This window comes from Sinocyclocheilus anshuiensis, unplaced genomic scaffold (assembly GCF_001515605.1).
Source record: "Sinocyclocheilus anshuiensis isolate Anshui unplaced genomic scaffold, SAMN03320099.WGS_v1.1 scaffold144, whole genome shotgun sequence".
Classification (NCBI taxonomy): Eukaryota; Metazoa; Chordata; class Actinopteri; order Cypriniformes; family Cyprinidae; genus Sinocyclocheilus; species Sinocyclocheilus anshuiensis.
The window spans coordinates 1,154,490-1,180,024 of NW_015555720.1; the positions used below are offsets into that span (position 1 = coordinate 1,154,490).

At 36.4% G+C, this 25,535-nt stretch overlaps 1 protein-coding gene across 6 annotated transcripts in view; it reads right to left on the reverse strand.

Annotated features, from left to right (window-relative positions):
* Nucleotides 1–7,517: 7,517 nt before the first annotated feature.
* tyw1 (tRNA-yW synthesizing protein 1 homolog (S. cerevisiae)) overlaps nt 7,518–25,535 on the reverse strand; it is a 76,461-nt gene continuing 58,443 nt past the window's right edge. For 2 of the 6 annotated variants that reach the window (XM_016465569.1, XM_016465570.1), the window contains exons 15-17: nt 24,655–24,765; nt 14,963–15,130; nt 7,518–8,866 (exon numbers count right to left, since the gene is read on the reverse strand). In XM_016465569.1, the coding sequence (XP_016321055.1) occupies nt 8,645–8,866; nt 14,963–15,130; nt 24,655–24,765 (501 nt within the window). In that variant the 3' untranslated portion in view covers nt 7,518–8,644. Of the gene's footprint in view, nt 8,867–14,962; nt 15,131–22,544; nt 22,844–24,391; nt 24,538–24,654; nt 24,766–25,535 lie in introns of those variants that run through there. The other 4 variants (XM_016465572.1, XM_016465574.1, XM_016465573.1 and 1 more) reach the window with 4 other exon arrangements.

Sequence of the window (25,535 nt, forward strand, 5' to 3'; positions counted from 1 at the left end):
CAGTGACCAACCATACTTTTTCCCCCCCAAAAAATCTGCATGTCAAAGGAACATGAACGTGAAATTTTCTCATTATTTATTCACCTGATTTTCTTTCTTAGAACAAGTAATTTATTTGTATTGCGCTTTACACAACATACATTGTTTCGAAGCAGCTTTAGTCATACAGAAAATCATGATGTTCATAATATCTCCATCTCCATGCCAAGTCGCAATTAGCAGATTAGGGCAATAATACAAATTAAGTAGTGCTGTCAAATGATTACTCGCATCCAAAAGAGAAGTTTTTGTTTACATATAGTATATGTGTGTGCTGTGTAGCCTATAATTAGGCTATTAAATACACACACATGCATGTATATATTTAAGAAAAAATAAGTTTATATATTAAATATATGTATAATATAAATTATATGAATATAAATATATACATGTAAATATTTTCTAAATATATGCTGTATATGTGTGTGTGTATTTATATATAATAAATATACACACTACAAACATATTATGTAAACAAAATCTTATATTTTGGAAGTGATTAATCATTTGAAAGCACTAAAATTAAGCATAAAATAAATATCATTTCATGCGAGTATACTGTATGCACATGGATAAAGTTGGACATATTTATATATCCTTTAGAACTGTGCAATACAGTTACGTTTTGCAACAGTCAAGCAGTTGATATTTGCTAAATAGTAAATATCGCTTTACGTGAGTATACTGTATGCAAAAGAAGTTGGATATACTATATTTTTTTACTTTATATATAGAACTGTGCCCTAATATAGTAAGGAACACAATAGGAGATATTTTGAAGAGTGTTCATGCTGCTGTTTCCATACAATGAAACTGAATGGGAACCAAACATCATACAGTTCTAGAATGACAACAGAATGAGTAAATGATACAATTTTAATTTTTGAATGAACTATTCCTTTAAATGTATCAGTACTGACCCAGTTCCTCATACTGTTCATGCACAACCACCCAAAACTCATGACAGCACAGCTGAATCCAACACTTGAAACGATGCAAAGCTAATACCTTGCAAAATTAAAGGCAACCAGGTGGAACATGCTGTGTTTTCACAGGGAAATTGTATTATTATGAAGGATTTGAGGGATAAAAATATTTGTGAGGGATGTAAGTCTGAAGTATGGATGGAATATTGCGTTTGTTGGGCTGAAGAGAAGATAAATGACACACAGGTGTCTCTGAGCTCTCCATTACACACTGGTTAATAGCTGGCGCTCTGCTCACTGAGGCTTTACTGGTCTCTCGCTGTGTGTGTCAACACGTGTTAAAGACACGCTGCATCTTTGTTAAAACAAGGCCATCTTAACGGAATAAACCCAAAAACTGAGTTAGGGATGGGAGAAGCATCAAGGCCAATAATCACTGACATTGATGGCAACACCGATACCTTTTCATTCAAACAAAGGTTGTGATTTAAATAGGTAAATGGGTAATTATTTAAATTTAACATAAATTCAACTACAAGATCATTAACAAAAATTCAGGCTGATAATGGTGCAAGAAGTGGAGGATTTTATTCAGGACAGGCTGTGTGTGAGTCAACTACACGGACAGAGACCCTGTGGCGCATGAGGACACATTTAGGTGTGATACTGTGTCAGCTGGCATCAAGCTGTCCCTCTCTGCCCTAAGAGCAGCTACATTTCCAAATGCTAGCGCACTCAGATCTTCCTAAAGAAACACTTTTGTTATTATTTACTCACTTTTTTTTAACTTATTCTTCTGTGGAGTACAAAAGGAGAAACCCTGAAGTCTGGCCAATCCATGCAATTACAGAGAGCGGAGACTGAGGCTTTTAAGCTTCAACAGTGCCACAAAAGTACTATAAAAAGATAAATATACTCCACATGACCCTATAAATCTATATTCCAACTGCTCTCAAATCATACAATAGATTTGTGTGAGCAACAGACCAAGTTACTTACTGATAATCTCCGCCTCAAGTGAGCAGTTAACTTGAGAATCGCTGTGACCGTATTGAGGTGAACTGTTCCTTTAAGGATTCCAAGGGGCTGTGAAAAGACGCCAGTCTTCACACAAGGTCTGTAATCAACAACAAACTTCACAATCTCGGTCTCAGCAATATCTTGAGAAAAGGAATGAAACCATAAGCAAAGAGTATAAGAAAACTTAATTAACATTAATCACTGCTTCAGTTAACCAGAGGGTTCATTCTGGATATTATCATATTAATGAATTTAGGCTGAAGTACTTCAAAGAATGTAATTAAAAAACAAAACACTGCATTGCCGAACCATGTCCAAATATCCATGTCAAGTCAAAACAAACAAAAAGCTAAATAAACTAAACAAAACAGAACAAAACCCAAAACAAAAACTAAAAAATAAAACAGAACAAAAACTAGAACAGAACAAAACAAAACAAAAAACAGAGAAGAACACTACCGAACAAAACAATAAACTGTAGTACCATAGTTTTTATTTAGGTTATTTTTATTTAAGACTGCTCTTGTTTATGCTGTTTCATGACTAAGCGCTGTGAGCTGGCCTTGTGCCTGCAGGCCATTTTTACAGTGTGCACAGGCAGTGATGTTGTATATATCCTTAGTCATTCACATATATTATTAGCCCTCTTTCACCGATCAGGACCCCTGTGATGGCAAGAAGACCAGAGGTTGCCATATAATTAACCTACTGTATGGGCCAGTAATGGATCCCAGACACACATTCATGTATTCACTTGGCATTTTGTTTATGGGCATTAAGGTGGATTATGTGCTATATGTGGAATGCATTGTGATTCACTTCGTGTGATAAATATATTAAGTTGATTTTTAATTAAAATGCAAATCTTTCAGCAAAGAAACATCCATATGCCAGACAAAACTGCGTTCCTTGCAGCCGTGAAGTTAATTGACTCATATCAGTTAATAAGGGAATTAGTAGATATGATTCTCCTATCATTATTGATGTTGCTCTTACAGAAAGCAAACAATGAGAATTAAAGGGATAGTTCACTCAAATATGAAAATTACCCCACGATTTACTCACCCCCAAGCCATCCTAGGTGTAACATGACTTTCTTCTTTCAGACGAATACAATTGGAGTTATATTAAAAAATGCCCTGGCTCTTTCCAAGCTTTAAGCAAGAGATTTTGAAGACCAAAAATGCATCCATCCATCATAAAGAGTATTCCATACAGCTCCGGGAGGTTAATGAAGGCCTTCTTATGCACTTTTTTTTTGGGATTCAAAATGAGAATTAAAGGGATAGTTCACTCAAATATGAAAATTACCCCACGATTTACTCACCCCCAAGCCATCCTAGGTGTAACATGACTTTCTTCTTTCAGACGAATACAATTGGAGTTATATTAAAAAATGCCCTGGCTCTTTCCAAGCTTTAAGCAAGAGATTTTGAAGACCAAAAATGCATCCATCCATCATAAAGAGTATTCCATACAGCTCCGGGAGGTTAATGAAGGCCTTCTTTGGATGCACTTTTTTGGGCTTCAAAATCTTGAGCCCCATTGACTGCCATTATAAAGTTTGGAAGAGCCAGGACATTTTTTTTAATATAACTCAGGTTGTATTCGTCTGAAAGAAGAAAGCCATATACACCTAAGATGGTTTGAAGGTGAGTAAATCATAGGGTAATTTTAATTTTTGGGAATAAAATCACTTTATCACTTAAAAGCAACAGTTATGAAGATGAATTTAAAGGGGTCATATGACGTTGCTAAAAAGAACTGTATTAGGAGGGCGTGGACGAGTCTTAACTTTTTTTAAAGAATATCTCTTTAGGTTTGAGACTTTAGTCTTTGCAATTTTAGGGATCTTATCTATGCACGAACAGCTTGTAACACTCCAAAGAGAAAGGAAAACTTGAAATTGCATCATATGACCTTATTTTCCACATACTGTATTGTTTCTCCTCTATGCCCCGCCTTTCTGAAACGCGTCGATTTTTACAAAGTCTATCAGTCTGAAAAGCGAGGTGTGCTGTGATTGGCCAGTTATCCAGTGCGTTGTGATTGGCCGAATACCTCAAGCGTGTGACGGAAATGTTACGCCCCTTACCATACTGTGATGCCGTGTCCCGACGCGACGAGACAAAACCAATAAAACCCATTATAAACGAGGCATTTGTTGCATCCAGTGGGGACATAATTACGGATTATAATGACTTATACTCTCTTTTTATGCGTTGCGTTGCGTATCGCGCCGCGTAAACAAACCATGTCTGCATTTGTGATCGGAGAAACGACAAACAACAAGTGCTATCTCCACTTTGCGTCTCAGAGCAACTCTGTAGTAGGTGAGAGCTTTGAGAGCTGTTGCTGTCATTTTAAGCAACTTCCTTTTTGGCAGAGGACAGCTCAATTTGGCTCCAGCTCCAACAAAAATCTGTCTGTTTGACAAGAAGCCCAGAGCTTTGTGGCTCTCAGCCACAAAACAGAGCTGCCATTGGCTCCTGACCACCTCGGTTGTTAAGGCAGTGGGTTAGTGTTGGATTCAGAGAAAGGTAGAGAAGCAGCAGTGATGGCCGTGATTCTGCCAAGTAGGACATGTTCCTGGATCAGCATCTTTTGTTGGTCCTGGAACAGCATACCTGTCAAACATTCCAATCCATAGACCCAACCATTAACTATCACTACTGCACACTACAAGACAAGCTTGTCTAGTCGATGAAATCAATGATGGTAATGGTGTGTAACCATTTTAAACATTGGCTTTTTTTCCCCCCAGAGTTTGTTCAGTGTTTTTTTTTTCTTTTTTTCGTAAGATAATTAAACATACTGTTGAAGAAAATACGATTGTAAAAAATTCAGGATTGCACTAAACATTAAAATACTGTCGGGACAGACAAATGAAAGCATAAACTAAAGGTAGATCATGGATGGGATATTATATAGTTACATGATGAATTAGACAATATTTCTTTCCCATATTCAAGGAAAAAGACAAAGGACAAGGACTGACTAAAACAAGTAAAAGCCTTTAAAAAACACTACTTCTTGTTCTTTTATCTTTTAAATGTCTGACTATTCTGGGACCAAAAAGGTCCCGATTGTTGAAGTGCAAGACATTTAGTGTGCACGTCTGTGAGACAATCGAAGCTGTGGCACATCCTATGAAACATTTTTACTTGAAAACAAGTTCCAATCAACAAGTAAAAGCCTTTAAAAAACACTACTTCTTGTTCTTTTATCTTTTAAATGTCTGACTATTCTGGGGCCAAAAAGGTCCCAATTGTTGAAGTGCAAGACATTTAGTGTGCACGTCTGTGAGACAATCGAAGCTGTGGCACATCCTATGAAACATTTTTACTTGAAAACAAGTTCCAATGACAAGGCAAAATGTTGATGAAAATCTAAATCTGATGACAGGGCCACAAAGCCCTTGAATTTGTGTCTCAGACCTTCCATGTGCCTTTGAGCTGTCAATTGAGTTGTCAGTCAATCCACTTGTTATGACAACACATCAAAACACAATGTCAGCTTAAGGCCATTTTCTCTGTTCTTGCTAGTAAAAATATGCCTACTGTCTGTATATATATATATATATATATATATATAATTTATTTTTTTCTCGCCTTGCACGAAGAATTCTTAAAAACGTTCAGTGGACAGTAGGACTGGAGGCTTAAAATCGAAGCGGAGACTGAGGTAATGAGACTGGAGGCTCATGCTGTTCCAGTACAGCTTGTCTCTTATCCCTCGCTCTGTGAAACCCATTCGAGGGACTGAGGTTTAGGGTGGCATAGCCGAGAGAACTCATGACGGGGAAATCCATTAGTAATAGAGGCTGAGATAGACACTGTGAGAAATTAAACATTTGTTTAGGCACATTAGAAAGAACATGTACTTGAATAATTCCAAATTCCACCATATACAATTTGACCATTCACAAAGACCCGCCCCCTACTTACTTGTTGCTATGTCTGTCAAGCCATGGTGCTCTCACGCCACACATCATGACCTCATAAAGTTAAAAATACATTGCGGATCAAAAAGGAAACTGACAACGCGTCGACAGACAAGACAGAGCAGGCTACTTCTAGTATGAAACAAAATCTTATCTTTTAAGTGGTCTTCCACATGGTCTTAAAGAAATTCAAACAATAAATACCGCTTTGTGACTCTTTAATGTGTCGTGACTTGTGACTGATCACTGCAGCTCCTCAGTTCAAGCGGCACGTGAACCAATCGTCTTTTCATATTTACTTAAAGGGGTCATGAACTGAGAAACCAAATTTCCCTTGATCTTTTGGCATATAAGAGGTCATTGTACTATAAAAACATCCCGTAACTTTCAGAATCCAAAACTTTCTCGTTAGTCTAAAAACAGCCTATACTGAAGCCAGTCTGCCAAAACTACAGCTTGTGGAATGTACCACTCTATGATGTATAATAGTGTGGATAAACACCGCCTCCGCAGAAGAACAATGCCTGCTTCTACATAGCTGCCTGTTTAGCCCTGCCCACCAATTTGCGCATGTTGTGTAAACGTGAGATGCTAATCTACTCTCCTGTCTGATTTGTTTTTGTCGGACAAAATGGCGAATTCGGCGTTATTGGTCAGATCACCCGTCAATCAAGCTCCCTGCGAAGGGTCATTTCCACAAAAAAATGTGTACAATATCCATACAGCACACAGTATACGGTATATGTATACTGAAAAGAATATGCTCTTCTTTAAACATTGCCTTTAAACGAAACATAAAAACCACTTCCAACATAGGACAATATAAAAAAATTAAACACATAGGACATTACCTGATGTACAGTAAGAAGGGGTGACAATCCAGTCCTTCACTCTGTGAACCTGACTTGTCAAAAATGTACACATTTTCATGGCATTACAACCTGTCAAAGGAAAAAGCATCCAAATCAAAACATCTTTTATATATGATGTTGCAAAAGTCAACAGACAACTTCACAGAAATAACCCAATTAAATTCAGATTAAAATGCCCTCATGGACTACAAAAAGAGTGTGTTTGGGTAGTCCCTTCGGGTGGCTAAATTGACTGAAATGCACGAGGAAGATAGTGTATCACATTAGCCTAGATCAGCGCGGCACCTTTTCACAGCGGTGTGAAATAGCTTTTCTGTCACTTGTCACAGACCATTACACATCTCTCTGTTTCTGTTATGTTTAAACAACTAGGAGACAAGGCACTTTAAAGGCTGTAGTTTAAACATTCCGATAAATCCGGTGAACTTTCAGCTGTAAGTGCTCTCAGTGGACACCAACTTTTGCTAACTTGTCAGAATCCAGAGACAGTAGAAGTCATTGTGAACTTAAAGAATAGGATTGCAGCTAGTGTTAGCCATGCATTACATCAAAGTGTCATAAAAGTGTGGAGCTGAGAAAAAAATACTTGCACATTTATATAACAGAGCACATTTATAAGTGCAAATAAAGTAAGAATATCCCAATTTGACTTCAGATGAATGTAGCATTACCAGTTGACTCTTTACTTTGAACAGAGGGACAGAAAGCGGGAAACTCTGTCTGGTCTTAATATTACGCCTCTCATCCGTCACTCAAGACCGCTTCATTCAGTCGCAGAGCTGTGAAACGGCTGTGACCTAGTTCACTCAGCATCAAGCACATTCCCATCTCTTACAATAACATTCAAACTTCTGTAGAACACCATAAAGACAGTTTTAATAAGACGCCAAGAAAGCAGCTACAACAAAACTCAATTTCATTTGCAACGCACCTGCATGTGCATGAATAACAAATGCAGTTTGGAGATACCTTTTGGGTGTATTCACAATATCAGTGTAACCCAATAAAGGACAAACATCAGGTTCATAACTGCATTACAACATTTTGCAAAACAAAAAAAGGCAAAGAATGATAAAATAATACAAACAAAAACAAAAACCTGTAGTGACATTTGACTTGATGTAATCCGTCAACATTGTGTAGAAATACCCAAGACAAAAAACAAAAAGACAATGTAAAAGGTAAGAACTGCAATTTCACATACCAATGTCTTGAGTGGTTGTTACGGAGATATTTATGGAGCAGTTCTGATTCCAAATAGCTTTCAGCTGTATCATGGGCCAATCCGTAAGAACTGCTCCATTCAAAGTCCCATCTGACTCAACTGCCCTCTAAACGTCTAAAAGAACGCACAAATCACAGTTTGAGGTGACATGTTATTAACGTAGCTAACTATAGTGATATTTTTCTTTTGCAGTTCTTTCCTCTTGTGCACTCTAAATTTAGGCCCTAAGGTGGTATGAATAAATGAAGCCTTAAATTCAAGTCACTTGTTCTTCCGGTCTGTCCACCTGATGGTTTTCTTACCAGAGTTATTAGATCCAGAGCTCAGAGTGAACAGGACTTGGGAATGAAATTCTTTATTACTGTGATCATAACTAAAAACAGCAGCTAACATTCATTAAAAGATGCATGAAAAAAAAAAGAGTTATCAAGTATCTGCAAGTATATGCTAACCAGAATTTCATCCCTAAGGAAAGTCTTGGAGAGCAATCTGAGCCTTGGCTTAAATAATAAAAAGAAAAGTCTTAATCTATGGGTGCAGTCAATCAGGTCATCTATTCCATTTATTAAAAATACAAATTCCCCTACAGACTTAAAGTAGGAAAGCAAAAGTAACATCAGCACCCTGAGATATCTTTGGTCTTATTCTTTCTCTGGAAGCGTGTGTCCGAGGGGTCAAATCCCCTCTCTCGGGCCCCAAAAATGGCCCAGCTGGGGGTCTTGGCCATATAGTCCATCGCTGAGAAGCTCTTGGTGCCCCCACTCTCCTCGTATTCCTGAATGAGCTCCTGGAAGCGTTCGTAGTCAATCCACGTCCACCACTCCCCGTCGACTTTGAACTGCAGACACACAGGAAAGAAAAGAGGTAAGAAAGACAGCAGGTGATAGAGCACTGTGTTAAATAACACAAAAAAAACGGACACACAGGTGAAGATTGGACTGAGTCTCCCTGCCTGACAGGTGTTCACTTTGACTAATGAGGTCTGATGGTGTTTTCCAAGCATGTACACTGCCAACTGGGCAAAGCTCTGGTACTAAACACCAAGGCAGGTGCAAATCAGAGGACGAGGCCAAAGGAAGTTGCTTTCGGAGAACAGAGTTCGTAGTCTTTAATGACACAGTCCCAAATGACACCCTCAGTCCTTGAAGTCCTTTTTCAAGTTCATACTTGAAATGCCAGCACCTCAAGAGTGAAGCTGCAAACTAGGCACTCTTCAGAATCAAAAGATATCAAACGGGACACCCTGCAATCTTCACGACAAGTGTAGAAGGTGGCAGGGTCCACATGAAGAATGTCATTTGGGGTGCAGCCAGTGATGTGCTAAAAGTATAACTCACAAACTTGCACATCGAATTGAGATGCAGAACCTGTGGTCTCCATCCACACCTTTCGAGCAAACCATGTGTTTCAATCAATCTTACACAATCTTGACTCTCAAGCTTTGGTTCTATGTCAGGGTGTAGGCACAGCTTAGTTCTGCTTGTTTTCCCACCCTATACATTTAATCAATTTCCATCAGCACCTTTAAACCATTCTCCGACACACAGGCATAAAGAGTCCTAGTGGGGAGCTGCACTGATTACATTTCACACTGCACTGATGAGATGCTGTACTGTGATCCATGCTCAGCATGGTGATGCAATCAGCTATAGGTGCCAGGCTCCTGTTCCTCTCATCTCTGGACATGCTCTTTCTTTCCAAGACCTCCTCGTTACCACAAAATAGATTCAGCTGTAGTATATTTTGCTCTGAGGACATTGCTGAGGTGCCTGATTGGGTTGCTGGAGACTAGGGTCCAGGGAAAAGCACTTCAAAGTGAAAGTGAAGTCTTGAAAGTAAGAATAACTCTTTCACGGGAAGCATGCTTTCAAGTCAAGACTTGAGGAACCAGAACAGAACTTGGAATAAGAAGTCTTAGCTGCTGCAAAGTTGTTGTTTGGACAGTTCCTGAAGAGCTCTGTCCAAGCTAACAAAGCTGTCAAGAGTGGATCAGACCACCGCAGGCTCTCTTGAAGACAACCACTGTCCAACTTGCTGAAAGCTGCCCGCTGCTTCAAAGACAATCTGGTCATGTGCACCACAATTGAGAAGCAAACATACCTTCCCACTACTGAAAATGCCAAGACCACCACTTCCTCTTAGTGCAGTGCCAGGAATGTGATCTTTGTCCTCGTGTCATATTACCTATGTTTAGCTGCTTACCTGAAGCTACCTAGAGGCAGCCTTGAAAGCTATCTCTGCAGTCAGTCTGTAAGGCCTTAAGCAGTTTGCATCCTCTGGGGAACCTTCTTCCTCAGCTGCATGTTTTCATTACTGAGTAATTTGCTGAGGCGAATCACTCCATATCCTTCTCACAGATACTCAGCAGTCAGAAGATGAAGGCTCCCATGGGTCCCAACTCATCTCTCCGGGAAGGCCAAGGATACATCCCCAACTGCTTTAAAGATCTCTTCCCCTCCGTGTCAATTTTACACACATGCAGTTTGGCTCAGCGTTCTCCTATAATACTCACATTAGGAAACAAGGTGTTTGGAAGTAACTAAAAATAGCATTGCTACTAGATTATTTACACCTGTAACAACTGAGCAAGGTGACTGAGCAATAATCCAAATCACTCATCTCTCTCCCAAATTGTGTTGGGAAGTCCAGTTTATTTTCTGTTCAATTTAATGGAAAAAACAACAAATAAACAAAGTGGGTCTTCCAGTGCCAAAGTCAATCGTTTTAAATGCTACACATTTATTTATTCATGACAACAAACTAAATATTCAGTTTAAGATTTGCTAAAAATTAGTGACAAATTAAATGCACAATATCGACAAATAAGATTTTGATAAGTGATATAATTAACATAGCATAATCAATTTGCAGCTGTAACCTTAATATCCTAATTTTTTTGTGCCAGATAAATATCACAAAGGGTAGCTGAACTATAAATTATGAACTTCTAACTTGGCAAGCTATTGTTTCAAAGTAGCTTCCTTAAGTAGAGTCCAAAATGGAGAAAACAGACAGGAATACTCAACTTTAGACGCCATGTAAGAGAGGGAAACTGGCAGCCCTTTTATTTTCGGAGTGCAAGACTATCCACATCTGCTATGCCAACAGATGGCCATGCATTGAGAGAGTGCACTTTAAGGCTTCATTCATTTGTAAAATTGCTTCTGCACAGCTAACTGGGAGCACTAAACATATGAAGTCACTATGCAAATGTGGTTTTGGGACGCCACATCACCCAACACAGATTGCAGCCCCTCTTTCATTCCCTAAACACTATAAACATCCCCCAAAATTAATGATGGTCTTGTCTGTACGGTGTGCTGCGGGGCTTCTACAGTCTGGTGTATTTACTGAGAGACTACTGGGACTTTAAAGTTTAAATGGGTAATCTTGTTTACGAATGAATGAATGTTCATAGGGCCAGCTAAGGCTTTTTAAAAAATGCAACATGCTTCAAGGCTACATCTCTTATTAGTGGTGCTTGCTAAGGCAAGCATCTCTATTACTATTGCTCATACTTAGGGCTGAAAGTAAACCTGAAGTATTAAATTTAGGTGCACAACTTGCTCTGCACAGATTGTGTTATGAACATGAATAACTAAACTGTTCTGCTTGCTGAATAGAAATGTGCTATTACTTTTCTAAATCAGGATGTTAAAAGGGAGAAAATATCCCAAAGACTTACATTGAAAGAGGGACCAGATTTATATCTACTGGCCAGAATATGACAAGACATGTTAGAAAATCAAGCTTCTTCTACTTGAACTCTTGATGGATTTAAATCCTCGTTTAACTCTGCTTTACATGCTTTAATTTCCTTCCTTCCTCTAGCTCAGAACATGGAGAGATAGGGAGGGCTTTATGAGGACGCAGTGCTCTAACTTTATGAGAATATAAGCTGTCAGCTCCACACAGTGAAGAGCTGTAAATTCATTCAGAGGGTTTTACCTCGTCAAGAACACTGCGGATAAAGGGTGAATGTTTTCAACCCTGAAATAAGAAAAAAATGAATGCGGCAGCTAAACAAAGTCAATGCAATGAAATGCTGTCGGTGGCCTTCCAAGGTCCAATGTGAAAAATGGCTTCTTATTACAAGAACAATGGGCCTTTTTAGCACCCTCGTGAGTCACGGCCGAGCCGAACGGAAACTGAGAGTGAGTCCCTGTGCGGTTGGTGGTGATGTGGTGAGGAATGAATTTTCACATTTCACAAATTCAATGCCTTTTCATTTAGACGTCTGTCACAGGCAATGCAAAGAGAGCTCTTTAACATGCATAAAGCAGGGACAAAAACCTTGCAGAGGAAGGCAAAGCAGCTCGGAGCTTGTGTACTGGGGACTGGCTTTATCAGTGTGTCATTTGAATTTCAGAAGCAAGACGGTATAACTGCTGAAGACTGCAAAGGTGTCAGGATCATTTGGATAAAATGGGGGTTTGCATTTGAAGTTTTCACATTACACCCTAAAGCATCTTCCTCAGTGAATTATGAGATGCAGCTCCACCCACAAGGAGTGACATCATGCATCTAACCATATATAATTGGTTAATAATGGCGTGAGGATGCTGAAAGGCTGTATAATCTTCGTCCAACAAACCACACACCTGTGAAAAGTCCTTCATTAATCTTTTGTTGCCGTTATTACTGTATTGGCACTCTTATCTTCATAGGTCTCGCATCCAGCCTCCTAAGCTGCCCACCAACAAACCTCTTCGCCTTGTTTCCAAACACTTGATGGTAAGGCAGTGGAGGACCGAACACCTTCTCATGCCTGTGTGGGTTTCAGTGGAGGTTGCTCTGGGCACTCACAATGACTACGACTCTCCAATACTGCAGCTCATTTACAGCCGTCGTGTTTATAGCTCTGCATGATGAGACAAGAAATGAGTGGAGGGGTTTTAAAGGATGCAAACCGGTGGACATATGCAGTTACAGTCCCTTATTGCATGTAAGAGTGCTCTCCATGCCTGAAGAGAAAAAGGAAGCTGAATGAATTAATGGGATATTTAGAAATCAAGTGAGGAGCATGTTCAGCAAAAGGAAGTAAACAGCATGGAAATGAGAGGACAAGAGAGATCTGGGGCAGTATTAGACATCTGTTACTGCAAGAAAAAAAAAGCTCAGGAGGGGTGTCAAAAATGATGTACAATTTGAATTGTTCCATAACAGTATTTCAAAGCACAATATGGAGTTAACTGGGTCAAATAGGGAGTGAAAGATGTTTTCATAGTCCAAAAAAAAAAAACAATGATAAAGAATGAAAAACATCTTAAAGCAATAGTTCACCAGAAAATGAAAATTCTATAATTTATTTACCCTCATGTAACACCAATGAAAGAAGATATTTTACTTTTTTATACCCTCATAAAAGAAGATATTTTGAACAACATTTTATGTTATTAACTGGGTCAAATAGGGAGTGAAAGATGTTTTCATAGTCCAAAAAAAAAAAAACAATGATAAAGAATGAAAAACATCTTAAAGCAATAGTTCACCAGAAAATGAAAATTCTATAATTTATTTACCCTCATGTAACACCAATGAAAGAAGATATTTTACTTTTTTATACCCTCATAAAAGAAGATATTTTGAACAACATTTTATGTTATTCTATATTATGAAAATCAATGGGGTCCAAAACTTTCATACTCCAAAAAGGACAAAGGATTGTGTGACTCCTTGTATGAACGTCAAACCTTGCCTAGCGGCCACACCTTATGATATTTGTTCACATGATGTGCAAAAATCAATGAGGTTTGATGTTCAACAAATACGTTTGTTTGTTTGATGCTAGCTTCTTTAGTTATTTTCATAGAGAAAACCATACTTGAGGTATTACACATTAAAACAGAACTAAAGGTATTAAACTAAAAGGCCAATTTTCCCAAAAATTAACTAAAAATTTGAATCTAAATTCAAAAACTACATTTGAATCAACTTGGTTTAAAACATTGTCAAGGGTATCAACAGAGTAAAAAATGAGTGTCCTATCCTGCATCATGAGTACATGACTTGTTGCCAACGATTATTAAAAGAAAACGTACCCATATGTGATGAAGTCTGTGTATGAATGTGTATTTCGATCTGTTCATCATACAAAGTGGCTGTGTCGCTTCAAAAGTCAAACTGTACTGATTAATGTTTACACCATCTTAGCCATTTTATCGTTTAAAGATAAATGATATATCGTTCAAAAGCAGCTGAAACATTATTCAGATAATCATACAGTTTGGAATGACATGAGGGTGAGCAAATGATGACGCTCTGCCAGTCTTATCAGGTTTAAGCTGGTCTCCCTAAGCAGGTCTTCAGATTGTTTTTTCCCAGCCTGGCTGCAGAACCCCTCTAAAACCAGCAAACATCACCTCAAAAGACTGCTTTCAGATGTTTTCAAACAGGGAAAGCACACAAGACTTTATGTTTCTTAGTAAATGAAATACCCCATTGTGTGTTAGAATGGAAATATTCACCATCGAATCACATGCAGAAATTTATGGTACTTGATTTCAGAATACAAACAGCAAATCATAAAAGGATACTGAAGCACCATATAACACTTGCACATAAATATGTTTTTTGTTTGTGAGAGAAGAACGCTGGTAAGGGCTCACTGCCCACGCAAACCATTAGAGAAGCTGTCACAAGAAACGAATGTAAAACAAGAGTAGCTGTAAGAATGACTAGCGCGGTGTCAGGAGACAGCATAAAAATGCAGGAAGGAAGGTTTAACCCTTCACCTGAATGGCAGTTTAATGCAAGTGCCCATATCAATACTTTTTCAATGACATTTACAGAAATGGCAGCGGTATCTTTATTTGTAACAGCTTTAAGTGGTTTGAGTCAGAAAAAGGAAATTACAGTATGAGCTCCGTTTCTACGAAACGCAGTGCAGGAGTAGAACAGCAGCTATATGAACAGCATGTCTGTTCAGGATTACCTTGTGGTGCGCAAGTGAAAGACAGTTGGAGTGCTCGTGTTCGCAGGCAATTTCATAGTCTGGGAGCAGGTTGGCAAGCTGCTGCACGAAGTAGACGACCTCCTCGTGCCAGGGTACGTTGGCCATTGTCAGGCTACTGGCTGAACTCTCGCCACAGTATGTCACTCCCTAGAGGACAGGCAAAGAGACAAGAGGGACAAAACTGTAAAATTGGACATTTAAATTGTCTAAGTCACAAACACAGCATGATAAAATCTCATCATAAAAGTATCAACATAAAACAGACACAGTTCTTATTGGGTTTGTCTTATTGGATAGGTATGTAAGCCCGTCTCTGCCTCTGAATAAAAAATAAAAAATATAATTGCGACTATCTCACAATTCTGACTTTTCTCGCAATTGCGTGTTTACATCTCTCAATTTTTCTTTTTCTCCGAATTGCATGATACAAACCCGCAATTCTGACTTTTTTTGTCAGAATTGCATGATATAAACTCGCAATTCTGACTTTTTTGTCAGAATTGCATGATATAAACTCGCAATTCTGACTTTTTTGTCAGAATTGCATGATATAAACTCGCAGTTGAGAGTTATAAAGTTAGTATTGTGTGATATAAACTCGCAATTAAAAAACTTGCAATTCTGACTTTTTTCTCAGAATTGCAAGTTTATATCTGGCAAGTCTGACTTTATAACACGCAAATGTGAGTTATTAAGTCGTAATTGTGAGATATAAACTCGCAATTCTGAGAACACAAGTCTTTTTCCCCCCTAGAATTGGACTTTACAATTCGCAAATGCGAGTTTATATCTCACAATTCTTACAAAACTCGCATTTGTGAGAAGAAAAAAAAATCTGAATTTTTCTCTCAATTGTGAGTTTATATCCCGCTATTCTGACATTTTAACTCGCAATTGTGAGTTTATATCACGCAATTCTGAGAAAGACAGAATTGCACGTTTCTATATAGCAATTCTGACTTCATTTCTTAGAATTGTGAGTTTATATCTCACAATTCTGACTTTATAACTTGCAACTTGCAACAATCTCACACATCTGAGAAAAAAGTCAGAATTGCGAGATGTAAACTCGCAATTGCGATAAAAAACATCAGAATTGTGAGATAAAAACACACAATTACCTTTTTTATTTTTATTCAGTGGTGAAAACCGGCTTCCATAGATAGGCCACTTTCTTCTGTTGTAAAATATGAATACACATCCTGCCACCTCACAGTCCGTTAGCATCTTTATTTCAATTTAATTAAGTCCATTAGTAGGGATTCACAATATATCGGTATGATAATGGTTTCTGAATAATAATTAGAATTTTTTTTTGTATTGAATTTATTAAATATTCTTTTTATTTCAATAAAGTATTTATTGAAATACATAAAGTAATTTTAAAAAACTGTAATATCGGCTGATAACCGATATTGTCCACATATACATAGTTGCTTAATGATAAACATAATGCATGACGACTGACTGTGTGATGCAGCTTAGTAGAATGCAGTTATATGCCCCTACAATTCTAGAGGGCAAAAAATGCCAATCTAAGTGTTTGTGTCACAGCGGTGTTTCTTTACTGAATGAATCTATGTTTTTAAAATAATAAAGTGAGCCAATGATCCAGTGAGCCACCTATGGCTCTAATGGCACTAATATCCATTTAAAACCCAAGTATCTCATAGCATACGCAATTCTAATTGCAGTGTAAATGCATTCATGTCACCTATGAACAGTCTGTGTGAATACACCCAATTGCCACTTTAGTTTCTAAAAATTTTATGGCCACATTGTAGACTAAAAAGTGCAATAAATTCTATGTTGAATCAAAATACTTCTTTCTAAAGCTACTTTCTTGTAATTTCTAATCAATACTTTTCTCATTTAACACAATAATGACTTTAAATTATCTTTTGGGTGGTCATTTCTTAGCCCAAATTGATGTGTGATTAATTTGCGATTACTGTAGTAAGTAGTTTTAAGGATTACAATGTGTTCAGACAAAACAGTATAGAATTTCAACCTTACCCATTTATCGGTTATTGGCCATAACATGACAATATTGGACCTTTTTTTTTATCATATAGGTGATGACGACATTTCATAAAAGCAATAAAATCACTGTAACACTCCCTCAGGTAGCTTTCATTTAAAATATTCACAATCACACTTTTCAGATACAGCTGATATTGCCCTGACTCTTTGAACATTTTAGATTTAACTGTGCCTCACTGTACAAAAAGGGACACAAAAACACTCTGAATCATATCGGCGCACACAGCCCAAAGACACGCCGGCGCGTGGAGGCTGATTTGGTTTTTCTATGGATGATGGAGACTGAGACAGCCAGATCATCTCATTGAACTCCTACACTCACGCACATGACAGGGCAGTGTTCACATCACACCTCATAGATTCTGCTGTGATCAGGACGAACGCGGCTATTAGGGCTGCATCCACCACATGCTGGAAATGCAAATTCTGTTTACAATTTATACAATTTCTGTCATCATGAACTCTGATGTCTGATTGGATACTGAAACAAACTGGTGTCAAGTCAGGTCACGTACTCCGTTTGAACCTTCACACATCATGAAAAGTAGTCATTAATAATCCTTGGCAACAGAGTAAGTGACACATCACCGCTGGATGAAAACCGGCCTCATTTGTGGTGTGGCCAGCATTAGTTCATGAGTCTGCTTGTGTGTAGGAGTAGCTGTGCTGTTGAAAAGACATTACTCATCCTGTGACAGAGTGAAAACCCATTCGGTGAGGCTTTATCTTATTTCAGTCTTCATCACGCTGAGCTGTTAGCACTCTATCACGCTGGACAATCGATAGATGAACATCTTCATGCCGTTGAGAGAATTTAAAAAAAGAGACGTCACGTGAAAGAGATATCAGATAAATCATAACTGTAAACAACGCATCAGTGGTTTAAATGGTTCAGAAACAAACACACGACAAGGGCAAATTAATGGAGATTAAAAGCAAATTAATTCTAAATAATGTGAATACTGAGTGCAATAATTCATTAAATAATCACAAGAGACATCATAAGGGAATGATTAATACAGAATTTCCTACAGCTCTCTTTTACCTGAAGCTAATGGCTTACAATTATGAATAAATAAGTATAATTGAAGGTATTCATAATTAGAAATTGTTTAAAAGTTTCTTAACTGATACAGATGATTTGTGCAATTGTCTGATAATTAATATCCAAAACTGAATTTTAATTAGTTTAGTTTAATTTCTGTATTTTGACAATAACGTAATGATCATTATACTTAATAATAATAATCATCATCATAATAATGGTAATAATAACTATAATATAATTGTTACTCATTTATTTCTTAATATTATTTTATATTTTTTTCTTATTAGTATTGCTATTATTATTATATATTTTGTATAGTATTAATTTGTAGTAATTATATATATATATATATATATATATATATATTATTAGATGAAATGATTAGACTATTATTACTACAGTTTTTTAGTATTATTTTGTAGTAATTTTTATATATCATAATTACTATATATATTATATTTTGTAGTATTGTATTACATATTAGTTCATTCGCAATCAAGATGGTCACAAATGTTTTTATATGTTTTGTCTGAATGTTAAGCTACACATTTCTCACTTTCTAAAAAAATATAAAAAGTTATTATAATATTTAAATAGAAATTATAAAGTTATAATGATCAAAAAATACATTAAATAAGTTACTTTATTACTTTGGTGATATTTTATTAAGTTAGATTAATTCAAATTACAATTAAATTGGTTGTTCTTCATGTGTTTTAATGCACTATAGTCTTTTCAGGTATAAGGTATACGGGGATAAGTATTATATTGCATTATGGCTCTATTACCGTCCCAACGGATCACATTCCTCTCTGAGGACAGTGGAAATGAAAGGACAGGATTCTTGCCTTCCTCATCTCAGTCTTGTGGGCCATGGCTGATGTCCAAAGCTGATATTCCCAGTCTGGCACAGAATTAATGAGCCCAACTCTTATCTGGCTGCTCTGTAGCCATAGAGAATGATGATTACCTACAGAAATGCCCTGATAAATCAATGGAGCGAGGAAAGTGAGCATTTCTACGGTCAGTCTACGCTAACTATGCTACAGATTTCCTGTCATAGACCAACAATCAGACTCTAATAAGCCAACCAAACATTTATACAAAGATAAAGGTGAATTGATAAAAGCGCTATGAAAAATCATTTAATTGCATGTGGAATTAAAGCAAAAGAAGTGGTGCATGAATGATGCGCTAATAGCGTCGTCCAAAAGTTAGGCAGTTGTGTCCTCAAATGTCTAACCTCTTGAATAACTAAGGTGGAGATAATTTGGGAGCCCAGCGCAGGCTGTCCATCTTTGTGTAGGGACTAACACCTCTGAGATGCTCTAATTGTGCAGGAATAATGATTTGATCGATAACTGGCCAAAGAGGACAATTCCTCAGCACTGGAGAGGAACGGGACTGACTTCACATTACACAAGCATGTCTCTATACCTTTCATGGTGTCCTAAGACCTATAAAATTACCTTTTATTGCATGCACAATATATTATATATATATATATATATATATATATATGGGGATGCACAATATATTAGTGCCATTTCCACTTGTATTTTTTCACTTCTATAAATTTTTTTCACTTCTATAACATTAATTAATTTATATTGGAAATTCACGGAGCCCTGTACATGACATGAAATTTAGTATATATAAATTTGTTCCCTTGTTTTAATTAAATCAAAACATGAGAAAAAATTAGTAAAATATGGCCACGATTTATTAAAACAAGGGAACAAATTAAGTTGTGGGAACAAATTCTTAATTCGCAAAAATTAATGAACTAAAACAAGGTAACAGATTATTAAAATGAGGGAATAAATTAATAAAACAAGGCAAATTATGAATAAAACAATGGAACAAATTCTTATTAATATATTTTTGTCCACGTCATGTACAGGGCTCTGTAAATATTTAATATTTATATATGTTTACATTTAGATTAGCTTTGCTGTAATCTAACAAACAGGAAGTTGATGTTTAAAAACACTAATCATTTTATATATTACCGTTTTAATATATTACTGTTAGAGGCAATCTTTAGCAAATTTCTAAATGAATATGCATTTTTTTCATACTGTACACATTATAACATTGTGATACATACATTTTGCACTTTTCGCATTTACAGTGGCTGATTTTAGGTTTTATTTGTAATTTATTTATTTAGACAAAATATTTTAAAATTAATTAAAAGAAAAAGTCATGTGTTTTTGGTCTTATTGTGCATGATTTAATGCACATAGACAAATAATGAAATGTAATAACTTTTTTTTTTTTTTTTTATAAAACGCATGGAAACAGACAACAGTGATAAACATCTGTTGTCTGACAGAGTAAATCTCTCACATGGAGTGTGCAGCAGGTCTAGCAGGAATAAAATAAAGACGCACACACAAAGGTGTTGGTAAATGTGAGGGGTAAGAGCAGCTGTTGGACGATGTAATTACTGTGGGGCCGAACAGCTGGAGGGGGCTGAACGCCTTCATAACTCATAAACATATCAAACTTGCTGGGCTACCACCAACCTTAATTACCCTCCGCATATATCACCACTCTGTTTCACGTCCATAAAAGTGGCCAAATGCACAAAAAACAATGCTGCCGCTGCTGGCGGTTTGATGACTGGGTCACTGGTGTCCTATAGAAGTAAATGAGATGTCAGGAAATTTGATGTCTGGCTACACATAAACCATGTCTCATTGCTAGGAGAAACTTGTTGTCTGGCTCTTGGCATGAATAAAGCATAATTTGTCTAATTAAAGGGCCAAATAAGTGCAATGTATAAAAAAGGTGACTTTTAAAAATGTGGCTAGTAAAAAGGCTTGTCTTTATGGTGGTTGGATGAATGCTAATGTGTTAAATTCATGGGGCTCATGGGTTCGATTACCAAGAAATGCATGAACTGATAAAAGGTCTATTATAAATGCAATCCAGACACATTATAAACAAAATCATCACTTTTTAAGAGAAAACACTTTAACAGATTTATCTCAGCTGATCTCAGCTTCATGCTTCCCATACAGCAAAATGGATTGACTAGCGGAAAAGTCTTGCATCAAAATCTTCTGATAAGATCAAATTTTTACATGCATTATTTAATATATATTTTTTAAACTATTAACATATGTTTTACACACCATTCAAATGTTTGTGGTCGGTAAGAATTTTTGATGTTTTGGACTCTTAATAGTGTACACACCAAAAGCTAATTTAATTATAGTTATAAAGTAGATTACATACAAAGTCAATGCAAAGACGCAAATACACGCCAATTTGCAATTTTTCGGGGCGACAGAAATCATGCGAATTGGGTAGCGCAATTGCTGCGAACACGATATACGCCTCAATCGCGTCTTTCTGCGCAAGTTGAAAAATTTCAACTTGAGTGGAAAATTCGCATGACAAGTTGTCATGCAAGCCAATAAGCGAAGAGCTTATTGACACATCCGGTTGTATCAGAAAATGGAGGAGAAATATATCCTGCGAGTAATCTAGAGCGATAACGCAATGTGAACATTCGCTTCACTTTTGGTGCACACACAATAAGTCTCTGATATTCACCAAGGCTGCATTTATTTGATCAAAAATACACTGTAAAAAAATTGTATGATCAGTAAATCACTGCAGCTTATGTTTTTACATTAATTTTACTCAAAATAAGTTGATAAATTTCAACTTTTTTTAAATATTTTTTTTGAAACTCAACTTGCTTTTTTTAAGTTGGTTTAATGTAATTTAGCTTGAAATGCCAAGTTGATTATATTTAATTTTAGGCAGCAACTGAACTTAAGTTTTTACCTTGAAATAGGTGGACATAATGTTATCACTGGTGTGTTGCTTAATATTTTTGTGGAAACGTGATAATTTTGATCGAATGAATAAAAAGTTATTTAAAATAACATTTAGTTATAAACTTTTATTACTTTAAATGTCAAACAATTTTGCTGAAAAATCATGCCACACACATCACAAATTGGTCTGTAATTTAAAATCCATTACAGTTCCATTCTTAATGATTCTAGCTGTCAGCCAGTCAGACAATTTTACATAATAAAAAATACATTTTTGCAGCCAAATGTTAAAGTTCGCAAAGCATAAAATTACATGTACATGTAATATACAGTACTGATCTTATAGGACAAACGACTAAAACACTTTCAATGGCTTCAGATCAGTTCAGATCATCTTTATTGTCGAGCCATTTTGCTGTTAAACCAGCAAAATGTTGTTTGCATTGGGCTGTCGACAATAAGCAAATACTCTCAAACCTAGTATGTGAACAACCAGTTCAAGTTTGCATCAAACCACACCACAGCCTTGAAGCTCAAATGTCAAAAAATAACTGGAAGTAGAAATCTCATTTGACATTCGCCCTGTTAACCCAGAGCTGACGAACCATTAAAAGGTGAACACAGGCTCAGAGATTCAGACAGCCTGCCTCTGTTTGGGTAAACTCAGCAATATTTTCCTCACACTATTTCATGGCCTTTATTTTATCCCACAGAAGAAGGCGTAAATCCTCGCCTTCTGCGGTCTATCAAAGTGGGCGATTATTGTTGCTAGGTAACAGCATGTCATAGTTGAAGTTGGCTTTACTTTGGAGTGGCTCTGCTTTGAATGTGAATGCGCTGAGGCGGGTTCCCTACGGGGCAGGTGCGCACAGGTCACATGACTGGCTGTTGACTTGTAATGAGATTACGAGCAATTCTGCGACTCTCAATGCAGCAGAACCCTCCTTCCTTCCATTAGAAAAGAAGCTGCTACTGGGAAGATAAGAGTCCAGGAGGGAAGAAATACATGGAAGAATTAATGCAAATTGCAGCTGAATGGAGAAAAAGGGGAGAAATAAAGATGAATAAAATTGTAATTTAACAGATGTGAAAGATTGTTTTTCTACCTGGAGGAACAGGAAGAATGGCTTAGAGACTCTACAAAATAATATGTGTCCCTCATCCAAGAGGATTTCATGCCGTTGTGGTCTGTGATTCATCAGGTCACGAGTGAATCAGTTCAAATCAGTACAATTAAACCAGGACAGTGTAATTACACAGGTCAACAAACACCAGATGCATTAAGGCAAATAAAAGCTGGCTGAGATGAGGATAGATTTAATCAGTTTAGTCAATTGCATTAATTTTGAAGACAGGTTGATTAAGTAGAATGAGGCTCTTATTTGCGGATTAAAAACTAGATTTTCATTAAAAAGCCAATAAAGTCACTAGTTGACTATTTAAAAGCTACAGTCTTGGTATTTCATAGAGGACTGACTTGATCTTCATGGATCATTAGAGGAATGGGATGAAACGTAAACTGCAATCTGAACGTATTGACTTATGGCTCTTCATTTATGAAAATTAAAGAAGAAAGTTCACATTATAATTCTGTAACCATTTGTTTATCCTCATATTGTAGCAGACCTTTATGACCATATATCTTGTATTGAACACAGAGATTTTGAAGAAAGTGCTGCTCACTCTTTTTCTTGAAATAATAAATGGGGACTGAAGTTTTAAAACAAATATACAAAAACGTGTTTTATAAAAGTGGTCCATACAAATTGTGCACTAAAAGAATTTGGTGGTGAAATGTTTCACTCAGAAATTGATAGTAAATTTCACAAATAAACCACAAATTAAATGTGAAAATTTGAAGAATCTCAGTTGCATGCTCCAATAATTTTTGTTTTATTCAACAACAATGTTTACAAAATATTTTTTAGTGTATATTCAAAGTCAGTTCTTTTTTGACTGAAATTTAAGTGATAATTACAGAAAATATAACCGATTTGTAAAAATAAATAAATAGATTTTAATACAAAAATACCCTTTTCTGAGTCAAATCTTTTTAATGAATCAAATGGGTCTCATTATTATTACACAAAGCAGTCATATGGCAGAACACTTGGGATCTAATGCACAAGTCATATGGATCACTTTTCTGATGCTTTTGTAATTGTATGGAAAAGAGTGACCTGCACATTTTTCAAAAATTCTCCTTTTGTGTTCTACAAAAAACAAAGGTTCAGAAACAACAAAAAGTTACGTAAATGACATTTTTAATTTTTAAGACGAACTATTCATTTACCTGGCATAAAATAAACTGATAGGAACTGCGTTTTAATACAAGTCTATATCAGTGTCTAAAAAAATGTGTATATTCACTGAATTTAGAAGTTTATGTAACCAATATTTCATAACCGAATGCAAAAAAAATTGTGAACGTTACTTGATACAGTGATTCCAAAGGGAAATTTCTAAAGTTTAAAATCAGTTAATAATTTACCATTCAAACCAAAATTGTTGTAGCACAGGACCTCAGTTACGGCATTTCATTTAGTAGCTCCCGATACAAGTTCATCTTATCTGAGCTCAAAATCAATCCTATCTTGAATCATTGGCTCTCAGTAAATGCATTAGGACAGAGAACGAATTTAATGAGTCTGGTCATTATTGTTTTCCTGCAAAAAGGATTGGGTAGAAATTCTTGGGATTCCAGCAATAGCTTAATAAAGCTTCACCTTTTAAGAGACCCTCATTAGAGGCTCATTCCTGAATTAGGCGGGTGAGAGGCATACCTTGACCTCGATGAAATCTGGCTGTCCAAGGGCGATGAGATCTGCGTAGGCCTTCAGCTCATCCACATTCCAGGCCTTCACCAGGGTCAGTCTGTACACCGTACGCTGTTGCTAGAGGAGGAAACACAAGGAGGAGCTGTCAAATTACTGCCTAATTAAACCAACGCACCTGGGCTTGAGGATATGAAATGGTATCTGGAACCCACTTCTATAATCGGATGTATTTCTCAGTGAAGCTGTATCTATCACAAATATCACAAAGCCATTTTTTTCCCTTTGGAATAGCATTCACAAATTTTAAACTATTGAGATGAGGATTTGCTTGTGAAATTATATTGACAGAATCGGTGGCCAATATATATATTTTTTCCATGGCTGCATTATCTGCAAAAACACAGGGTGGACAATATAAAAATATAATTAGATAATAGCAAGAGACCATTCTTGACACATATTAGACAAAACTTAAATAAATGTTTTTTTTCCCCTTTTTTACATTAATCTTTGCCCAAACATGCACTTAATTTGATAAGAACATTATTAACAACAAATCACTGTAAAGTGACACATGAAAGTGAAGAATTATTGAGAGAAATTTATTACTATAATATCCTATAATATAATAACAATATTCAAAACAATATTCAGCTGGGTTCCAACAAACATTGTGTGAATGTGAAGTAAACAAAGAATAAACCCCAAAGAATGCTATTTAGACATCTGTAAATAATAATAATAAAATAATAATAATTATTATTATTATTATTAATGCATATTATTGGCATTATTACTACTACACTGTTTCAGTTAACAATAAAGTTAAATATTTAATTTATTATTTTTTTTTTTTTTTTTAATAAAATCAATGAAATATTGATATT